The sequence below is a fragment of the Zea mays genome, chromosome 4 (assembly GCF_902167145.1).
Source record: "Zea mays cultivar B73 chromosome 4, Zm-B73-REFERENCE-NAM-5.0, whole genome shotgun sequence".
Classification (NCBI taxonomy): Eukaryota; Viridiplantae; Streptophyta; class Magnoliopsida; order Poales; family Poaceae; genus Zea; species Zea mays.
The window spans coordinates 65,964,255-65,982,025 of NC_050099.1; the positions used below are offsets into that span (position 1 = coordinate 65,964,255).

The following is a 17,771-nucleotide window of genomic DNA, read 5'->3' on the forward strand; positions in this document are numbered from 1 at the left end:
CAGCGAAGCTATGCTGACACCAGAAGAAGGGAACTCAGTTTTGAAGTGGGAGACTATGTCTACTTGAAGGTGTCACCCATCAGAGGAACCAAAAGGTTTGGAGTCAAAGGCAGGCTAGCACCTCATTATATTGGGCTGTATCAGATTCAAGCAAGACGTGGAGAAGTGGCTTATCAACTCAGCTTACCAGAGAATCTGTCCGCTGTGCACGATGTGTTCCATGTGTCTCAGTTGAAGAAATGCTTGAGAGTGCCAGAAGAGCAGTTGCCAGCAGAGGATCTTGAAGTTCAAGAAGATCTGACTTATATTGAGAAGCCAACTCAAATTCTAGAGACAGCAGACCGGGTCACTCGGAGAAGTACCATCAGGATGTGCAAAGTCAAATGGGGTCACCACTCAGAAGAAGAAGCAACTTGGGAAAGAGAAGATGATTTGAAAGCCAAGTACCCCGAGCTCTTTTCTAGCCAGCCCTGAATCTCGAGGGCGAGATTCTTTTAAGGGGGATAGGTCTGTAACACCCTGATTTTGGGGGTATAAAATTTCTTTCTAATTGTCACCCAAAATCATGTGTTACTCTTCTTTTTCTCACTCTAGGCTTTCTCTCTCTAGATTCTTTCTCTCTTTTTCCTTTTGGTTAGAAATAGCTTAAACTAGTGGAGGTTAATTATTTATTTTTACCAAAACCTTATGAGTCATGACATGTTGCATCATGCTGAGCTTAAAATATTCTTTGAAGTGTTGCACAAGTTTGAATTTATTTGAATTTGAAACCTAGTTTGAATTTGGATTCGAAAACTCTATAGAAAAAGAAATGGAAAAGGAATTAGAAAATCCAGAGAAAAAGGAAAAGGGAAAGCAGCCCAGTCGCCCCACTAAGCCCATCTAGGCCGCGCGCCCGCGCCGTCTGACAGGCGGACCCCGCCTGTCAGCGGCAATTCTCCCTCGCGTGCGCCCTCCCTCTCTCGCTCACTGCCCAGTGGGGCCGATCTGTCGGCGCCAGTTTCCTTCGCCCGCGCGCTCCCTCTCTCTCTGTCTCGCGGGCCTGGATCGCCAGTCGCCGAGCCGTTGCCCCGTGCCCCCCTTTCTTCTCTCTCTGCGCCGTGGGCCTGCCCTGTCAGTTCCGCCCTCTCCGCGCTCGCTGTGGACCGGCGCGTGCGCACTTGCGCACGTCGCCGGATTTCTCGGCCATGACGCCCGCCCACGCGCCCAACTCCCTTCTTAGAGCCCCGCCAGTGCCCCGCGCACACCCCTCGCCTCATTTCGCACAGCTTCACCCTCTCTCGCGCTCTGCTCACGCCGCCAACCGCCGCCGGAGACCCGCGCCTGCGTTCTCGGCCATCCAGCTCGCCGGAGACCGCTCCAAGCCTCCCCGAGCTCCGCCCCGAGGTGAGACACCCGTCCCTGTGCCCAATTTCCCCTATTGTGCCCTGTGTTCGGCCAATTTCACCTTCGCCGGTGCTCAGCCGCGGCGGTCCGCTGTGCTCACGCGGTTGCCGGCCAATTTAGCCCGGTCTAGTTCACCGGAGTAGGTCCCTAAGGTGCCTCTGCCTCTGCTGAAGCTAGCCCAGGCCTTAGCACGCCTTAAGCCCCCTCCCCGTGGCCGGAATGCCTCGCCGGAGTTCCTCCGGTCCGCCCGAGGCTTTCTCACTGCCGTTCTCCCCTCTCTGCCCGTGGATTCATGGCCCCTTCCCCGCCATTGAGTTCGCCATGGTGCCCTCTTCCTCTCTGCTCAACTCAGGCGACCCCGGAACCCCCCTAGCTCACGCCTGCCTCAACTCCGGCGACCTCAGCGCCGTGGAGAGGAGCAGCGTCGCCCACAACCGTTCACCCCTCCCCGGTCTGATCCCCTCCGTCCGATCCTGATCGCACGGCCCGGACCGCGGGTACCGCTTCGCGCACGCACGCCCTGCGCCCTTAGCCTGCCTCTTATCCCCTCCGTCCGATCCTAATCGCATGGCCCGAACCGCGGGTAGCGCTTTGCGCACGCGCGCCCTGCGCCCTTGGCCTGCCTGTCAGCGCCCAAGTCCCCTGGCGCTGGGCCAGCTCGGTCAGTGCGCCCCCTCGGTCGCTGACGCCCCTAGCCCGCCTGTCAGCGCTCGCCCGCCCGCGCGCGCGCCTTCGACCGCAAATCTAATCTCAGCCGTTGGTTTTAGATCTAACGGTTAGATTCACCCGATACCCCTCGCGCGGTAGTTTTCTTAAAGAGACCCTCGGTTTATTGGAAATCAACTCGCCGTCCCTGGTTTTCGCGCGCAGGCCCCTGTAATCTTGCAGATTTAGCCCAGGACTTTTAAATATTCACAGAATTGGCCCTAATTTCATATTTTGAATTCCCAAACTTGTTTATTTTATAACTTTTGCATATGAACTCCAAATTTAGTGATTCAAACTGCAAAATGTTCATAGAATTATTCTCTGTTTAAATAAAATGGTTTCACTTACTAACTGCACACTCTAATTTTTAGGATTGAATATGAACTAATGTAGATGTATGTTTTATTTATTTAATAAAATAAATAAAAGGAGAACCTTAGAGATTTAAACTTGTTTAAGCTTGTGAGATTAATAATAGGTATTACATAAGTTCATCTCTGTTCTAAATTTTAGGTCACAATAAAATAAATTGATCTATGATTATGTACTTGTAAATAACACTTAGGGAAATAATAATCTATTTTCAAATAAAGTTAATGTATGCCATAGTTTATGTTATACTTTGAATTCATAATCCCTTATGTAGTATTGTGTATTTTTAAGATGTGTTCCAATGTTTGTACATGTTTGGTGTGATGTTCATTTGTACTTTCCAAATGTATTGAATGCATGCTCGCTTTATTTAGACAACGAGCAGTCCGAGGTTCCTGAGTGTGTTGTTGGAGACCTCCCTGAGCAATAACCTGGTGAAGGCAAGTGTCCTCTGACCCATTATGTCCTACATACTTTTTGATTCACTGTCCCGCATTACTTTATGAAACCTAAGGATTGACTAGTCTGTATTCACTTATCCTTGTTTACCTTTTGGGTTACCATGGTTAGCATGTTGCTATTGCCTTAACTTAATCAATGAACATGATGTGAACATTTATGATACGATACTGTTATCCTGATTATGTGGATGATTCTATGATACCTTAGGGGGCTCAGGCCTTTTTCCTGAGTACCTCTCCGTAAGGACCTGTTCGTGGAGTGACCACCCGGGATAACAGTACAACCATGAGGGTGGAATGGGACGCCCTTAGCTGATTAATTAGATGAACCTGGGGGTGTAGTTGGCTTTGCCGGAGGGCCGTAAATGGGGGCCGGGGCGTAGTGCTCGCTCTACCAAGGTTGGGGTGCAGATGTTCTTTCGATTTGGTTTTGTTAGTCACCCACCTTGGGGAGGTGTACTGCGTTTGTACGACTGGCGAAACCTAACGAGCAGCTATGCACCAGGGGAGTCTTTGTAAAGGCTATGTAGTGTATCCCTGGCCATTCACCTTGATAGTGAAGATCGGGTCTGTACAACCCAGGCTGGAAAGGGATGACGACTTGTGGGTAAAGTGTACAACCTCTGCAGATTGTTAAAAACTGGTATATCAGCCGAGCTCACGGTTAAGAGCAGCCTTGGAATCCTCTTTGATTAGAAGAACTTTGGATAATTTTATGTTGATGATTAAGAATGATGTTATAAAATCTGATATCTGATATTTCCTCTTTTGAGGAGGTACTTCTAGGTAATAACTGGGTTATTTACTAAAACTTGGCTCTACTAATAATAATAAATACTTGACCAACTAAAAGCAACTGCTTAACCTCAACTCCATATACAACTAGTCCACTTTAGCCAAACGGGATATTTGCTGAATATGTTGATGTGTACTCACCCTTGCTTTACACACCACCCCACCCCAGGTTGTCCCCAGTGTACCCAATGCTCAGGAGGTGATGCTGGCAACATGGATGACTTCGAGGAGTTCTAGGAATATGATGAGTTCTAGTTCTTTCTTAGTGGCAAACCCCTAGTCAGCTGCATGTGTAGGCTTAGCATCTACGTTCCGTATTTCCGCAATTTGATAATTATGTTAAAGACAATGGTTATGTAATAGACTCTGTGGATGTCTTGGACATCTTGATGTAATCAAGTTCCTTTCCGCTATTTATTTCGAGCATTATGTGATGATGTCCAATTATGTAATCGTTGTGTACGTGAGTTTCTGATCCTAGCACGTACATGGTTCGCATTAGGTTTGCCTTCCAAAAACCGGGTGTGACAACTTACTTCCGCCGATGCTTATATAAGCGATCGGGCCGAATAGGTCCATGTGGAGTAGCTCAAGTGGCCTGTCAGTCGTCATTATGTTCTTGTGTATGGACTCCAACTTGCTTCTCTGCTTGACATGCACTACAAATCTTGTCTTTCTCAAAATGAACATTTGTTAGTCCTAAAATGTGCTCTCCCTTTAGAAGCTTATGAAGATTCTTCATTCCAACATGGGCAAGTCAACGATGCCAGAGCCAATCCATGTTAGTCTTAGCAATTGAGCAAGTGTCTAGTTCAGCTTGGTTATCATTAAAATCAACTAAGTATAGCTGACCATCTAACACTCCCTTAAATGCTATTGAATCATCACTTCTTCTAAAGACAGTAACACCTACATCAGTGAATAGACAGTTGTATCCCATTTTGCATAATTGAGAAACAGACAACAAGTTGTAATCTAAAGAATCTATAAGAAAAACATTGGAAATAGAATGGTCAGGAGATATAACTATTTTACCCAAACCTTTAACCAAACCTTGATTTCCATCCCCGAATGTAATAGCTCTTTGGGGATCTTTATTTTTCTCATATGAGGAGAACATCCTTTTCTCCCTTGTCATATAGTTTGTGCACCCGCTATCGATTATCCAACTTGATCCACCGGATGCATAAACCTACAAAACAAGTTTAGGCCTTGTTCTTAGGTACCCAAACGGTCTTGGGTCCTTTCACATTAGAAACAAGCACCTTGGGTACCCAATCACAAGTCTTGAGACCTTGTGTTTGCCCCTAACATATTTGGCAGCTACTTTGCCTGATTTGTTTGTTAGCACATAGGAAGCATCAAAAGTTTTACATGAAATGTTATGCTCATTTGATGCATTAGGAATTTTCTTTTTAGGCATTTTAACATGAGTGGAATGCCTAGAACTAGAAGCCTCATTTTTATACATAAAAGCATGGTGAGAAATAGTATGCGGTTGCCTAGCATGAATTTTCCTAATCTTGTGTTCGGGATAGTTTGCAGGATATAAAATATAGCCTTCTCTATCCTGAACTATGGGAGCCTTACCCTTAACAAAGTTAGATAATTTCTTGGGGGCATTAAGCTTGACATTGGATTGGTTCCCTTGTTGGAAACCAATCCCATCCTTAATCCTAGGGCGTCTCCCGTTATAGAGCATGCTTCTAGAAAATTTAAAATTTTCATTTTAAAGTTCATGCTCGGCAATTTTAGCATTTAATGTAGCTATGTGATCATTTTGTTGTTTAATCATAGCAAGGTGATCATCAATAGCTTCTACATTAATATCTCTGCATCTAGTACAAATGGTAACATTTTTAACAGTAGATGTAGATGCTTTGCAAGTACTCAATTCCTCAATCTTAGAACTTAAATTATCATTCTCAATTCTAAGACTAGAAATTGAATCATTGCAGACATTCAATTTTTCAATCTTACAAACTAAACTAGCATTTTCATCTCTAAGACAGAAAATTGAATTATTGCAAATGCTAAGCTCCTTAGACAAGTTTTCACATTTCTCTACTTCTAGAGCGTAAGCATTTTTCAACTTAACAAAATTTTTATTTTCTTTAACGAGCAAGTCCTATTGGCATTCCAAGAAATCATCCTTCTCGTTAATGGTCTCAGTTAACTCATTTAATTTTTCTTTCAGTCCATGTTTAGGTTGGCAAAGAGAGAAATTAAATCATCTTCATTATCGCTAGAACTACCCTCATCACTAGATGTAGTATATTTGGGGGGTACTTCTAGAATGTACCTTCTTCTTTTTGCCATCCTTTGCCATGAGACATTTGTGGCCAACATTGGGGAAGAGGAGGCCCTTGTTGACGGTGATGTTGGCAGCGTCCTCGTCGGAGGAGGAGTCGGTGGAGCTCTCGTCGGAGTCCCATTCCCGCCCCATGTGAGCCTCGCCGCCCTTCTTCTTGTAGTATCTCTTCTTCTCCTTCTTCTTCCCCTTCTTATCTTCATCCCTGTCACTTTCACTAAAGTATGGACATTTAGCAATAAAGTGACCGGACACCGGTAGCACACCCTTTTGGAGCGGGGCTTGTAGTACTTCCCCCTCCTTTGCTTGAGGATTTGGCAAAAGCTTTTGATGATAAGCGCCATCTCCTCGTTGTCGAGCTTGGAGGCGTCGATTGGGAGCCTACTTGGTGTAGACTCCTCCTTCTTTTCTTCCGTTGCCTTAAATGCAACGGGTTGCACCTCGGGTGTGGAGGTGACACCTTTCTCCAAGTTGACAACATGTTTGGAGTCTTTGATCATAAGTTCAAAGCTCACAAACTTGCCAATTACCTCCTCAGGAGACATCTATTTGTATCTAGGATCCCCACGTATTAATTGTACTTGAGTAGGATTACGAAAAACAAGGGATCTTAGAATAATCTTGACCATTTCATGGTCATCCCATTTGGTGCTCCCGAGATTGCACACTTGGTTCACCATTGTCTTGAGCCGGTTGTACATGGCTTGCGGCTCTTCCCCTTTGTTGAGGACGAATCGACCGAGTTCTCCCTCGAGTGTTTTGCGCTTGGTGATCTTGGTCACCTCGTCCCCTTTATGCGCGGTTTTGAGGACATCCCAAATTTCTTTGGCGTTCTTTAACCCTTGCACCTTGTTATACTCCTCTCGACATAAAGAGGCGAGGAGTATAGAAGTTGCTTGGGAGTTAAAGTGCCTAATTTGGGCGGCCTCGTCCTAGTCGTAGTCCTTGTCCCCCACTTGAGGTGCATGCGCTCCAAATTCAACAATATCCCAAATACTTTCGTGGAGTGAGGTTAGATGATGCCTCATTTTATCACTCCACATGCAATAATCTTCACCATCAAAATATGTGGTTTGCCTAAGGGTACGGAAAGTAATGGAGCATGCTTTGAAATATGGGGATAGCGTATGGGCATCTTACTATACTTCTTGCGCCCATGGCACTTAGAAGTAGTGGACGACTCGGTGCCGGACGTGGAGGGTGATGAAGAGTCGGTCTCGTAGTAGACCACCTTCTTCATTTTCTTCTTCTTCTTGTCATCCCTGCGATGTGACTTGATGGAGGAAGAGGATTCCTCCTTATACTTGTTGTCGGACTCTCTTGAGAGAGTCTTCCCCGAGCCTACGGGCTTTTCACCGGTCACGATCTCCCTCTTGGCGTGATCTCCAAACATCACTTCGAGTTGGTTAGGCTCTTAATGAAGCACTGGCTCTGATACCAATTGAAAGTCGCCTAGAGGGGGGGTGAATAGGCGAAACCTGAAATTTATAAACTTTAAACACACTAGGGTCGGGGTTAGCATTAGAATTAAATCCAAGCTTGAAAGAATGTTTCTCTTACTAAGAGTTGCTCAAAGTATGCAGATGACGTATGGGAGCAAACTCAAATCAATACTAGCAAGGAAACATTAGAGAGAGGAAAGAGGGCAAACAAATCAAGCAATAATCAAAGCGAGTAGACACGATGATTTGTTTTACCGAGGTTCGGTTCCAAAGAACCTAGTCCCTGTTGAGGAGGCCACAAAGGCCGTGTCTATTTCAACCCTTTCCCTCTCTCTCAAATGGTCACTTAGACCGAGTGAGCCTTCCCTTAATCACACAGGTCACTAAGACCCCGCAAGGACCACCACACACTTGGTGTCTCTTGCTTTGCTTACAAAGCACTTGAGAAATAGAATGAGAAAGGAAGAAGGCAACCCAAGCGACAAGAGCAACAAAAGAACACTAAACACCCTCTCTCAAGTCCCTAATGGAATTGGGTTATTTTAGAGGCTTGGAGAGGATTTGATCTAATGAATATGTCTAGGAGTGAAGTCTTTTGCTCTTGCAATGAATGGGATGTTGAGAATACTTGGATGCCAATGAATGAGGTTGTTGGGGGGGTATTTATAGCCCCCACCACTTCCTAGCCGTTGGCAAGGGCTGCTGGCGATGGGCGCACCGGATAGTCCCGTGCGCCACCGAACAGCCACTGTGCACTGTCCGGTGCGCGCCACGTCAGAGCAGTTGACCGTTGGAGTCGCTTGTCGTCTTGCTGCACCGAACAGTCCGGTGTCACACCGAACAGTCCAGTGCCCTCTGACTTTTGTGTTGCGACTTCTGTTGAGGTACTGTTCACCACAGAACGCTTTTGCAGTTGACCGTTGGCGCTAGTTAGCCATTGCTCCGCTGGCTCACCGGACAGTCTGGTGAATTATAGCGGAGGCTGCCCTAGAATTCCCGAGAGTGGCTGGTTTGGAGTTGTACGGTCCTTGTGCACTGGACAGTGTCCGGTGCGCAAAAAATCAGCACACCCAAGTCCTTTTTGCTCCAAATAAATTGTGTCCCCTAACTGAATTCTTTCTTGGTTTGTGTTGAACCTTATGCGCCTAAGATAAATCACATCTAGCCAAACTAGTTAGTCCATATGGTTTGTGTTGGTCATCAACCACCAAAATCCATTTATAGGAAAACGTTAATCCTATTTTCCCTTCACCACTCCAAGCTCCCAAAATCAACTCTAGTGCTTAGAGACTTGTGAAAGGATTATTTGTGTTCAATTGTTGCTCTTGTTGCTTGGATTGCTTTCTCCTTTCTATTTTCATTCTTCTAAGTGCCTTGTAAGGCTAGCAAGAGACACATAAGTGTGTGGTGGTCCTTGCGGGGTCTTAGTGACCCAATTGATTAAGGAGAAGGCTCATCCAGTCTAAGTGACCGTTTGAGAGAGGGAAAGGGTTGAAATAGACCCGGCCTTTGTGGCCTCCTCAACGGGGATTAGGTTCTTTGGAACCAAAACTCGGTAAAACAAATCACCATGTTCACTTGCATTGATCTTCACTTGATTTGTTTGCCCTCTTTCCTATCTCTAAAGTTTCCTTGCTAATATTGATTTGAGTTTGCTCCCAAATGTCATCCGCATTAATTGAGCAACTCATAGCAAGAGAAATAATCTTTCGCACTTGAATTTAATTCTAACGCTAACCCTGGCCTTAGTGTGTGTTTAAGTTTATAAATTTTAGGTTTTGCCTATTCACCCCCCTCTAGGCGACTATCAAAGTGCACTAAACTTTATTCCATGGTTTCATCATAGAGAACACATGAGTAATCATCCAAGTGTTTATTGTCTCTCCTGAGCAAGTTGTGAGTGTTTAATCTATCTCTTAGAAGCTAGAAGAAGATTTTTCCTCTTTAGACAACTTGAGGAACAAAGCCACTTGAAAAGTGGAGATATTTGCATTCTCCCTAGTATATGAAGATAAACTGTTTTGGAATTAAATATACTAGATCTCTAGATGTAATTATATCCATCCTCACTTGAAGGATTCCATAATCTAGAGGTATAGGTAATTTCTAGCTCCACTAATTGATTTTTAGGCTTGGATGGAAATGTGAAGCTAGAATTTTTTGTTGAGATGGTTGCTCTAGAAGGAAATCAGTTGTAGTTTGTTTTCTTGACAAAGGATAAAAGTTGTGGAAGCTATATTTCTAAAAAAGTACTATATCACCCTTGTTCGTGTGATAGAGAGAAATAAGCATGTAGTAATCTCACAAAGCAAATACATATTTCCACCAACTGAACATGTGGTGTGGTGGTGTTTGATCTGTAGAACTTCTTCCAAAGTTTCTATGGTTGTAAAACTTGTCTAGGTATTTGAGGAGTGCGTGTTTCATGTCTTGATTCCAAGTTATTAGGCATGGACCTTTTGATCTACTTTGGTCTTCTCCAACTTAACACCTCCTACTTATAACATATATAGCATTTTGTCTAGACACTGGTCATGGAATATAGTTTGTCTTACTACCACACTACTCTAGTTACCATGAGACTTTTCCCCTATTAGACATCAGATGATAAGTTACCATCAAACTTGCCACATCATTTCAGTACACTATTGTTGCACTTACCATTTCAATATTTCCCACCACACATATAAATCCCTAGCATTAGTATTTCACCACGAGTCACCATATTTCTATAATAAATCATGTGGATTGGTGAACAAACAACATAATGTCATCGCTACCAAAATAATATTACAAATCGAGGAGCTAAAATTTCTCCCTTGGACATTTGTTATTACTACGTCATTTACATTGTTACTATGTATTCTCTTAGCTAGAACCAGGAAAAGGTTGGATGAATATTGACTTGGAGTTGCCATATGAAATGAATATTGTCTGATGTTACAAGTTAAATCATAAACAAACGCGTTATTAAAATTTAAGTAATGCAGACTCATAGAAACCACTAGACAAACTCTGCCTAAATGAATATAAGAACATGTTTAAATATGAGTAGCGAGACAACATACAAGTCACTAGAGATAGAAAGAAATCACTAGGGATAGAAAGAAATTACTACAGATAGAGTGAACTCACTACAGATACAACGAATTCACTATTGATAAAATGAAGTCAACATAGATAGAACTATCTGTGCAATTTATTATATATTCACTTAGTGGAGAGAGAGGGGGAGTGATAAATAATTAATTACTATATAGAGAGGTGAGGAACAACAATTAGTTAGTTAAGAAAGAGAGAACTAAACACCATATAGGACCAACAATAATAGTTGTGCATGAATTGGGACCAACAATAATAGTTAGTTGGCAGATGTTGTTAGTCTCACAAAATGCATTAGAATTGAAGTGGACACTTCTTTTTGCAACATTTAAGGGCCCGTTTGGCACAGCTCCAGCTCCGGATTCTAAGCGAGGATCTGGAGGAGCCGTGCCAAACAGGTATTTTTTAAAACTGATTCTCGTGTGGAGCCGAAAGATCGGGAGTCGTTTTTGTGAAGAAAGGTGGGATCTAAAAAAACCTGCTCCACCCTCCCTTAAAACAGCTCCTCAACCAACCAAATATGGACCTCCCCTTAAAGTTTGATCGAAATTACCCGCAATTGCCATTGGACAAAAACATAACGAGCCAATTTATGGATTAAACATTTGAGACCATTTTATGCACTACTATGATGGGAATATTTTATATGTTATTGTTTCATAATTTTTTTCCGTATATACATCCTACTTATTAGTTTGTAACAAAGTTGAATTACAAAGGGTAAAACAGACAATCGCTACATACCACCAACTTTCAGAAGACAAGAATCAATTTATTTGCCAAACGGTTTTAAAAATGATTCTGATTCTCTAGGAGAATCAGGAGGATCAGCTCCTCACGAGAATCAGGATCTGGAGCTAAAGAAACAGGAGCTGGAGCTTTGCCAAACGGGCCCTAAATTTACGTAATTTATTGGATATTCTTTGCACACATGAGATCTTTTAGGACTAGCAAGATGATGTGCTAGACATAGAGATAGAGTGATGCATCCAATCATCGTGTACTCGTTTGAACACGATAGAGAAGAGGGAACATATTATAATTTTGAGACTTGACTTTGTTTTTTTCTTCTTTCAAGCACCTATATTGATTCTATCATAGAGTGATTTTTTACCCTTGCGAAGTTACTTATGATTCATAGAACCAGACATAATAAAAAGAAACAACAAGTGAAAAAAATTTGACATATAACCTTGAGACACATATTTCATTATAAGTTACGATAGTTTTTTGGTGCAATGATGTATCCCTCCACATGTACTATATCATCCCACTTCATAGTTGCTTTGTCGTGTACCTATCAAATATGGGTTTTTGTTTGTCTGATCCATCACTAATCTAACACTTTTCACTACTTTAAAAAACGATCTTCTTCGCCGCCTCGTACCCCCACTCCCCCAAAGAAAACACCCACCCATCCCCTCCCTAGCCTATAAATAAATAGATCGGTCATAGTCCCTTCTCACAAGCCACCCCTAGTGTCTGCCTCAATGAACCAAGAGATGACAACAATGTTCCCTAGTGGCATCAAAGCCTTGATTGTGGAGGATGATGCAAGGTTCATCAAGTCATCTTCCATGCTTTTTTCTCTCCTAAACTTCAAGGGTAAATTGTGATCTTTTGAGTTGGCAATAATTTTTTTAAATTATAGATCTGCTTGGATTGGAGTATGTTTTCCTTAAGAAGACGCAGTGAAGTTGTATGTATTTTGGGTATTTGTTTGGAAAGTCTTTAGGCATGAGATATGTTGTTTCCGTTTAAGATCTATAGAAAATAGGTAAAGATATGATGTTTCTCTAACATCCGTGGTGGAAATTTTCAGCACAGTGACAAGAGATTATTGGCCCTGTTTGGTACAACTGCTGCTCGTTGAAAAAGCAGCTTATTTGATAAGCGGGTAAAAAGCAGCTTCTGCTTGTTGACTGCTTTTGATTCATTTTGAGAAGCAGCTAAACTGATAAGCTGCTGCAGAAGTTATCTATTTGACAGAACTTCGGCTTAAATTTATGAAGAAGCTGAAAATAAACTGTGCCAAACAGGACCATTATACCATGGCCACGTATTGTTTATTTATGTATTGTCATTTTTTTCGTGTTTCGTAATCCATATTTGAAGGTAATATATAGATGATGTTTCAGACCAAGTTCATGAACCCTTAATTGTTGGGGGAAAATGATATCCCTTATTCTCTGTTGCAAGGTTTTCTCATATATAGTTTGGGCCAAGGAAGATTCATATCAAATAATTGTGCGTGCTCTTCGCGCCACTTTTTAAATAACTCGCTATTTTTTCCTCAAAGAAAAAAGTTTTTATTATCCCTATTGCATAGTTTACTGCACTTTTTGTTGAATTATTACGAGCCACCAAGATCTCTTTTTAGCTTTACTAGGAAACATGTCTGTCTGTACGTGCAAATATACCTTGGAACCGGACCTCGTACACGCCTCGACACGAGCTGTTTTAACACTACGAGAGTACGGGTCACTAGTCCAGATCGCATATGGGATATATGGAGGACATATAGGGTATTTTGAAAATAAAAGAACATGTTAAAAAAAAGTAGAGATAGAGATAGAGATAGATAGAGATATGTGTAGAGATAGAGATAAAAAATAAGCTCTTTTTTCTCCATTCTTTTTTATGGGCATGCATATCCATGATTTCACTTGCCAGTGGCATCTTGTGGAAGCCCTATTTCTGCACTTAGACTCCTCTCCGGTGACAAGATCAAAGACGTGCACGTGGTCCTCGTCAACGCTGAGAAGGCTACCACCTGCGGCTTCGACTTCCGCGCCATTGTCGAGACCGATCTCTGTATCCCGGTCATCTACTGTAAGCACACCTTCAAGATGCATGCATGCATCATGTGAAAGAGGAAAATATCATCATGTGTAAGCACGTACGCATGCAGTCTTGCCGCGCGACCACGTGGCCACCGGCGACGAGGCGGACGAGCTGCTCCGCACGCTGAGGGACTCGACCTACGTACTCAGGAGCCCGCTGCAGGCCAGCGATGTCGGCGACCTGTGGACGGTCGTCGCGTGGCGCAAGTGCTACCTGGAGAACAAGGCGAAGAAGGCGGCCGACCGCCGCCGGCGCGTGGTTCCCGCCGCCGTTCAGGCGTTTCTGGCCGGTGGTTATTCTACCGTGGGCGAGGGAAGGAACGACGACGAAAGCCGGGTCCACTTCAAGGCGGTGAGCGCCGGTGGTCGTAGGGGCCGCAAGAGGAAGAGCGGCGGCCACACCGTCGTCGTCGGTTCCTCAGGTACCGTCGTCGTACGTGTATGTGACGTCATCTTTAGGGATGAAAACGGGACGGGAAATTTCCGTACCGTCCCGTTTCGAATACTGTTTTTTCCTGATCGTTTTCGAATTGTTCAGGAATCGATTAGAAACGGTAAAAAACGATTTAGCTAGTTTTTCGATCGTTTTCGTATTTTTCGTTTCTGAATCGTGCTAATACCATTTTCTACCGTTTTATATAATATAAGATAGATCTAGCATATAATTTATTTAAGTTATAGATTTTTGTTGTGTTCAAGTGAATGAATAAGCGAAAAGCAAATGTTATAATTACTCTAACTAATATGAATAATGAAAAAGAGTTGTTTGTGTATTTCTAAATCTTAAAAATGAGGTAATACATCACTTTATTATGTTTTTGATAAAACTACAAAATAGTTATCTTTCTGACTATAGTTTATCGTTTTCGAATAACAGACAATTCTGATCCCGTATTTCGACCGTTGGTTTTTGTTTTCGTCCCGACCAAAAAATATGAAAACAAAAACAATTTAGCTGTTTTTCGATCGTTTTCGACCGTTTTCATCCCTAATCTTTTATATGTAACGAACTCACTAAGATTATGCAGTAGAAGCACAATGAGACAAGTTGGTTCGATCTGTTTATGTGTATAGCAGGAGACGACCAGACAGGCAAGGGACATGGGAAGATGAACGCGACAGGCGGGCACGAGAACGACGACGACGACGACGGCGGCGTGTCTAGCCAGCAACAGGTGCCAATTTCTTGTAAACGCGTTTGGGAATTAATCCTACATGTCACGTGCACTTGTTGCTTTAGGTTCTGTTTGAAACCCTTAGCTAATAGTTAACAAATTGTTAGCTGAATTGAAACCATCTAATAATGAATTAATTGTTAGATGTGAGTTAGCTAACACTAAGAATTAACTGAGGCAGGAGTATTTCGAACCTCTACACGTGAGTTTATTAGCTAACTATTAGGTCTAGAGATTCCAAACAGATCCTTAATTGTTCTGCATTAGACATGTACCTCTCCTTTTATTTATTTTCCTTTTCTATTGTATAATATAAAAACTATAAAATCTCCTCTCGTTAGAACTTGTTTGGCAGGGCTTTGGCTTCTTTAAAAATAGCTTCGGCTCGCTTTTCCGAAGAATCCAAAACTGTTTACAGTCCTTTGCAAAAACTTGATTCTCCCATACTTTTTTGTTTTTAGCCCCTGTATCGATCAATTGGCAGAGGAGCGAATAGAGAAGGGGTATATGACCTAAACTAAAAGTGAGTGGATGGTGGGAAGACCATTTTGTAAATTTTGGAGAAGCCAGGGCCGATTGAACCCTGTTTTGTGGCTTATCTTGTCTAGTAAAAAAATGGCTCTGGCTTTTGAAGGGAAGCCGTTTTAAAAAGCGATGTTATACACGATATGCCTTTTGTTTGAAGAAAAAGTTAGAGCCGAAGACTGGCCCCTTAATTGATCTGAATTGTTTTGAAGCATACTTTTATTTATATGGTTCTTTAAAAAAATTGTATCTTCATGTGAATTATAATCTAGTCTACTAGCCAAACAATTTCATGAAGTAGTTTTGATTAATCATATATAACATTTCTTGAGAGGTTCGGATCTTAAATATTTCTAATTTTTTTTGAATCCCAATCAAACACACTAACTCTCTTTATGGTTGTGAATGTGTTTTCTAGGAATGGATTGCCCAAAGTTGTCTGTTTTTTTTCCTTGGGTCTAGATCATCATTGTTGACCCAAGGGAGAAAGCTTGTACAACTAATTTTTGGTTGGTCCAAAACTTCATACATATAAGAGATATATCCAAAAAAACATCTTTGTTCAATCTTAAAATTGATAGATAGTTATACAAGTATCAAGTTTGACCAACAATGATTACATTATGTGCAAATTTGGGATATAAAACTTATATCAATAGATTTGTTTGTGGCTCTAAGATGATATTACCTCTTTAGTAGTAAATGACTCCCTACTATAAGAGATTACATGCCAAATCTATTTTACATGTCTTTTCCTTTGGTGCGCCAGCAGCAGCAGCAACCCGTGGCCACTGCTGCAACATCCCGCTGGAACCAACCCGCGGCCGGCAGCGTCGCACCGCCGACGGCGGCAGTAGGAAACATGGCTACCACCGTCACAGACGAGCCGGAGTTCTCCCGCGGCAGCCACCACCACCAGGCCGTTTCTCTGCCGCTGATGTTCGGACCGTTTCCGTACCAGGGCCCGCGGCCGCAAGTGCTGAAGCAGGCCATGTTCGTGCCGCTGCCGCGATACAGCGGGACTGAGAGCATCGGTGGCGCAACCGTCGCTGCAGATGCAAGAGAGTACGGCAACGCTGCCGGTTCACTTCTTCAGCCCCTGAACCTTGGCACAGGACCACACGGCCACGACGAGCTTGCAGCCATGACGGCGTACACCGAGTCCAATGATCCACCGGTGGCAGAGGCAGCTACCAATCCTACCATAGAAGAAGTGCTCAACAATGGCGACAGCTTCAGCACCTACAGCACCTCGCTCATGGCACCTAATCAGGTTCTTGATGACATGGCTTCGGATGTGAATGAGTTGGCAATGGCAGGAGGAGCAATTTTCAGCAACGACGACGCATCGTTTACGGCGCCTCAGGATCTCGCCGCGGCGCTAGATGGTGGCCAGCTAGCACCAGGAGCATTGGACGCCATCAGTGCATCGCTCATGGAGACGGACGGGAACCCTGGTCTCGAGCTAGAGGCAATGTTTTCTCCTGATCAGTACGAGAACACCTTGTTTCCGCTGGAAGCTCTGCTGGGGCTGGATGATGCTCCCGTGTACGAGGACGGCCAAGACTACCGGCAGGGTGGCGGGAGTGCCGACGATGAGGCTGCAGGGACCTCGCTGATCGGCGGCGCTGATGACAGTCTTGACGTCCTGGATGATTATTTGTTCATGGACAGCGCTGGGGATTTCAACGACGATGAACGTGACTAATTCCTGGAGTGCAGTATCAGCAGTACCTGATGAGCTGAGAATAAGAGAGGGACGGGATCATGAGTTTCTGTTTCCTCAAGTAAACCAGCTTTGAATAATGTATGTACTCTCTACATTTTTAAATGTGCGATGTTTTTTTTAACAGTAAGGGGATTCCCCTATCATTATGAAATAGGAATAGAGTATTAATAAGACCCTGAGCATGGCCGGACAGGGCCGGACGGTCCGGCGTAGCGGCGGTTGGCTCTACCCCGCAACGAGCCACCGAAGTCTGCACCAGGGACAACAGAGAAGTTTGGACCGTCTGACTTTACGTGCGAACCGTCCGACTGGACCATTCGGGTATTACATTGGACCGTTCATGATGGAGCATGTAGAGCAAAACACAAATTTTTACCAGCAACCCTCCTACTAGCCCCCAACTAATGTCTCTCTAACACCCACAACCCCTCAGGGTTGTAGAATGATCTCACCCACACATGGGTACGAGCCTTTTTTGGTCCCCAAAAGGACGGAAATATCTAGCATGCAATGTGGAGCACCTAGGGCCAACATTAATGCCCCACATAACCCAAACCGATAAGCAAGGGAGCGACATAATGATACACCAGCAACCACACATATGGAGGCACGATGGATTACCACCGACCGCCATTGAAATGGTAAGAGAGGAGATAGCTAGGGCATTCCGAAACAAACACAAAGTTAACATGCCCCATGGGGGGCAGTCTTATCTGAGGCCATATGATAGCCGATTCTACTACGACCCATATCTGCAGGGAACAAGAATACGCGAATTTATAAAATTTTTGGGTGATCAAGGCAGCCCAGATAGAGGAATTGGCCATTAAGGAGGCATTTCGCATACATTTATTTTTATCATCCCTAATTTGTACTACTTTCGCATGGTACGCCACCTAACTCTATTTACTCTTTGGGGAGA

General features: G+C 43.5%; 1 protein-coding gene across 1 annotated transcript; it reads left to right on the plus strand.

Moving 5' to 3' along the window:
• Positions 1–12,971: 12,971 nt before the first annotated feature.
• LOC103653334 (uncharacterized) lies at positions 12,972–16,970 on the plus strand. The gene is made up of 5 exons (XM_035967600.1): positions 12,972–12,981; positions 13,251–13,409; positions 13,489–13,842; positions 14,498–14,595; positions 15,890–16,970. The coding sequence occupies exons 1-5, from the start codon at positions 12,972–12,974 to the stop codon at positions 16,826–16,828; spliced, it is 1,560 nt and encodes a 519-aa protein (XP_035823493.1). The 3' UTR covers positions 16,829–16,970.
• Positions 16,971–17,771: the final 801 nt, after the last annotated feature.

Excerpts from the sequence above, each read along its gene's own strand:
- LOC103653334 (XM_035967600.1), top strand. Across the intron at positions 13,843-14,497 it reads CGTCGTCGTCGGTTCCTCAG|GAGACGACCAGACAGGCAAG; the intron begins GTACCGTCGTCG and ends TGTGTATAGCAG. Across the intron at positions 14,596-15,889 it reads GCGTGTCTAGCCAGCAACAG|CAGCAGCAGCAACCCGTGGC; the intron begins GTGCCAATTTCT and ends TTGGTGCGCCAG.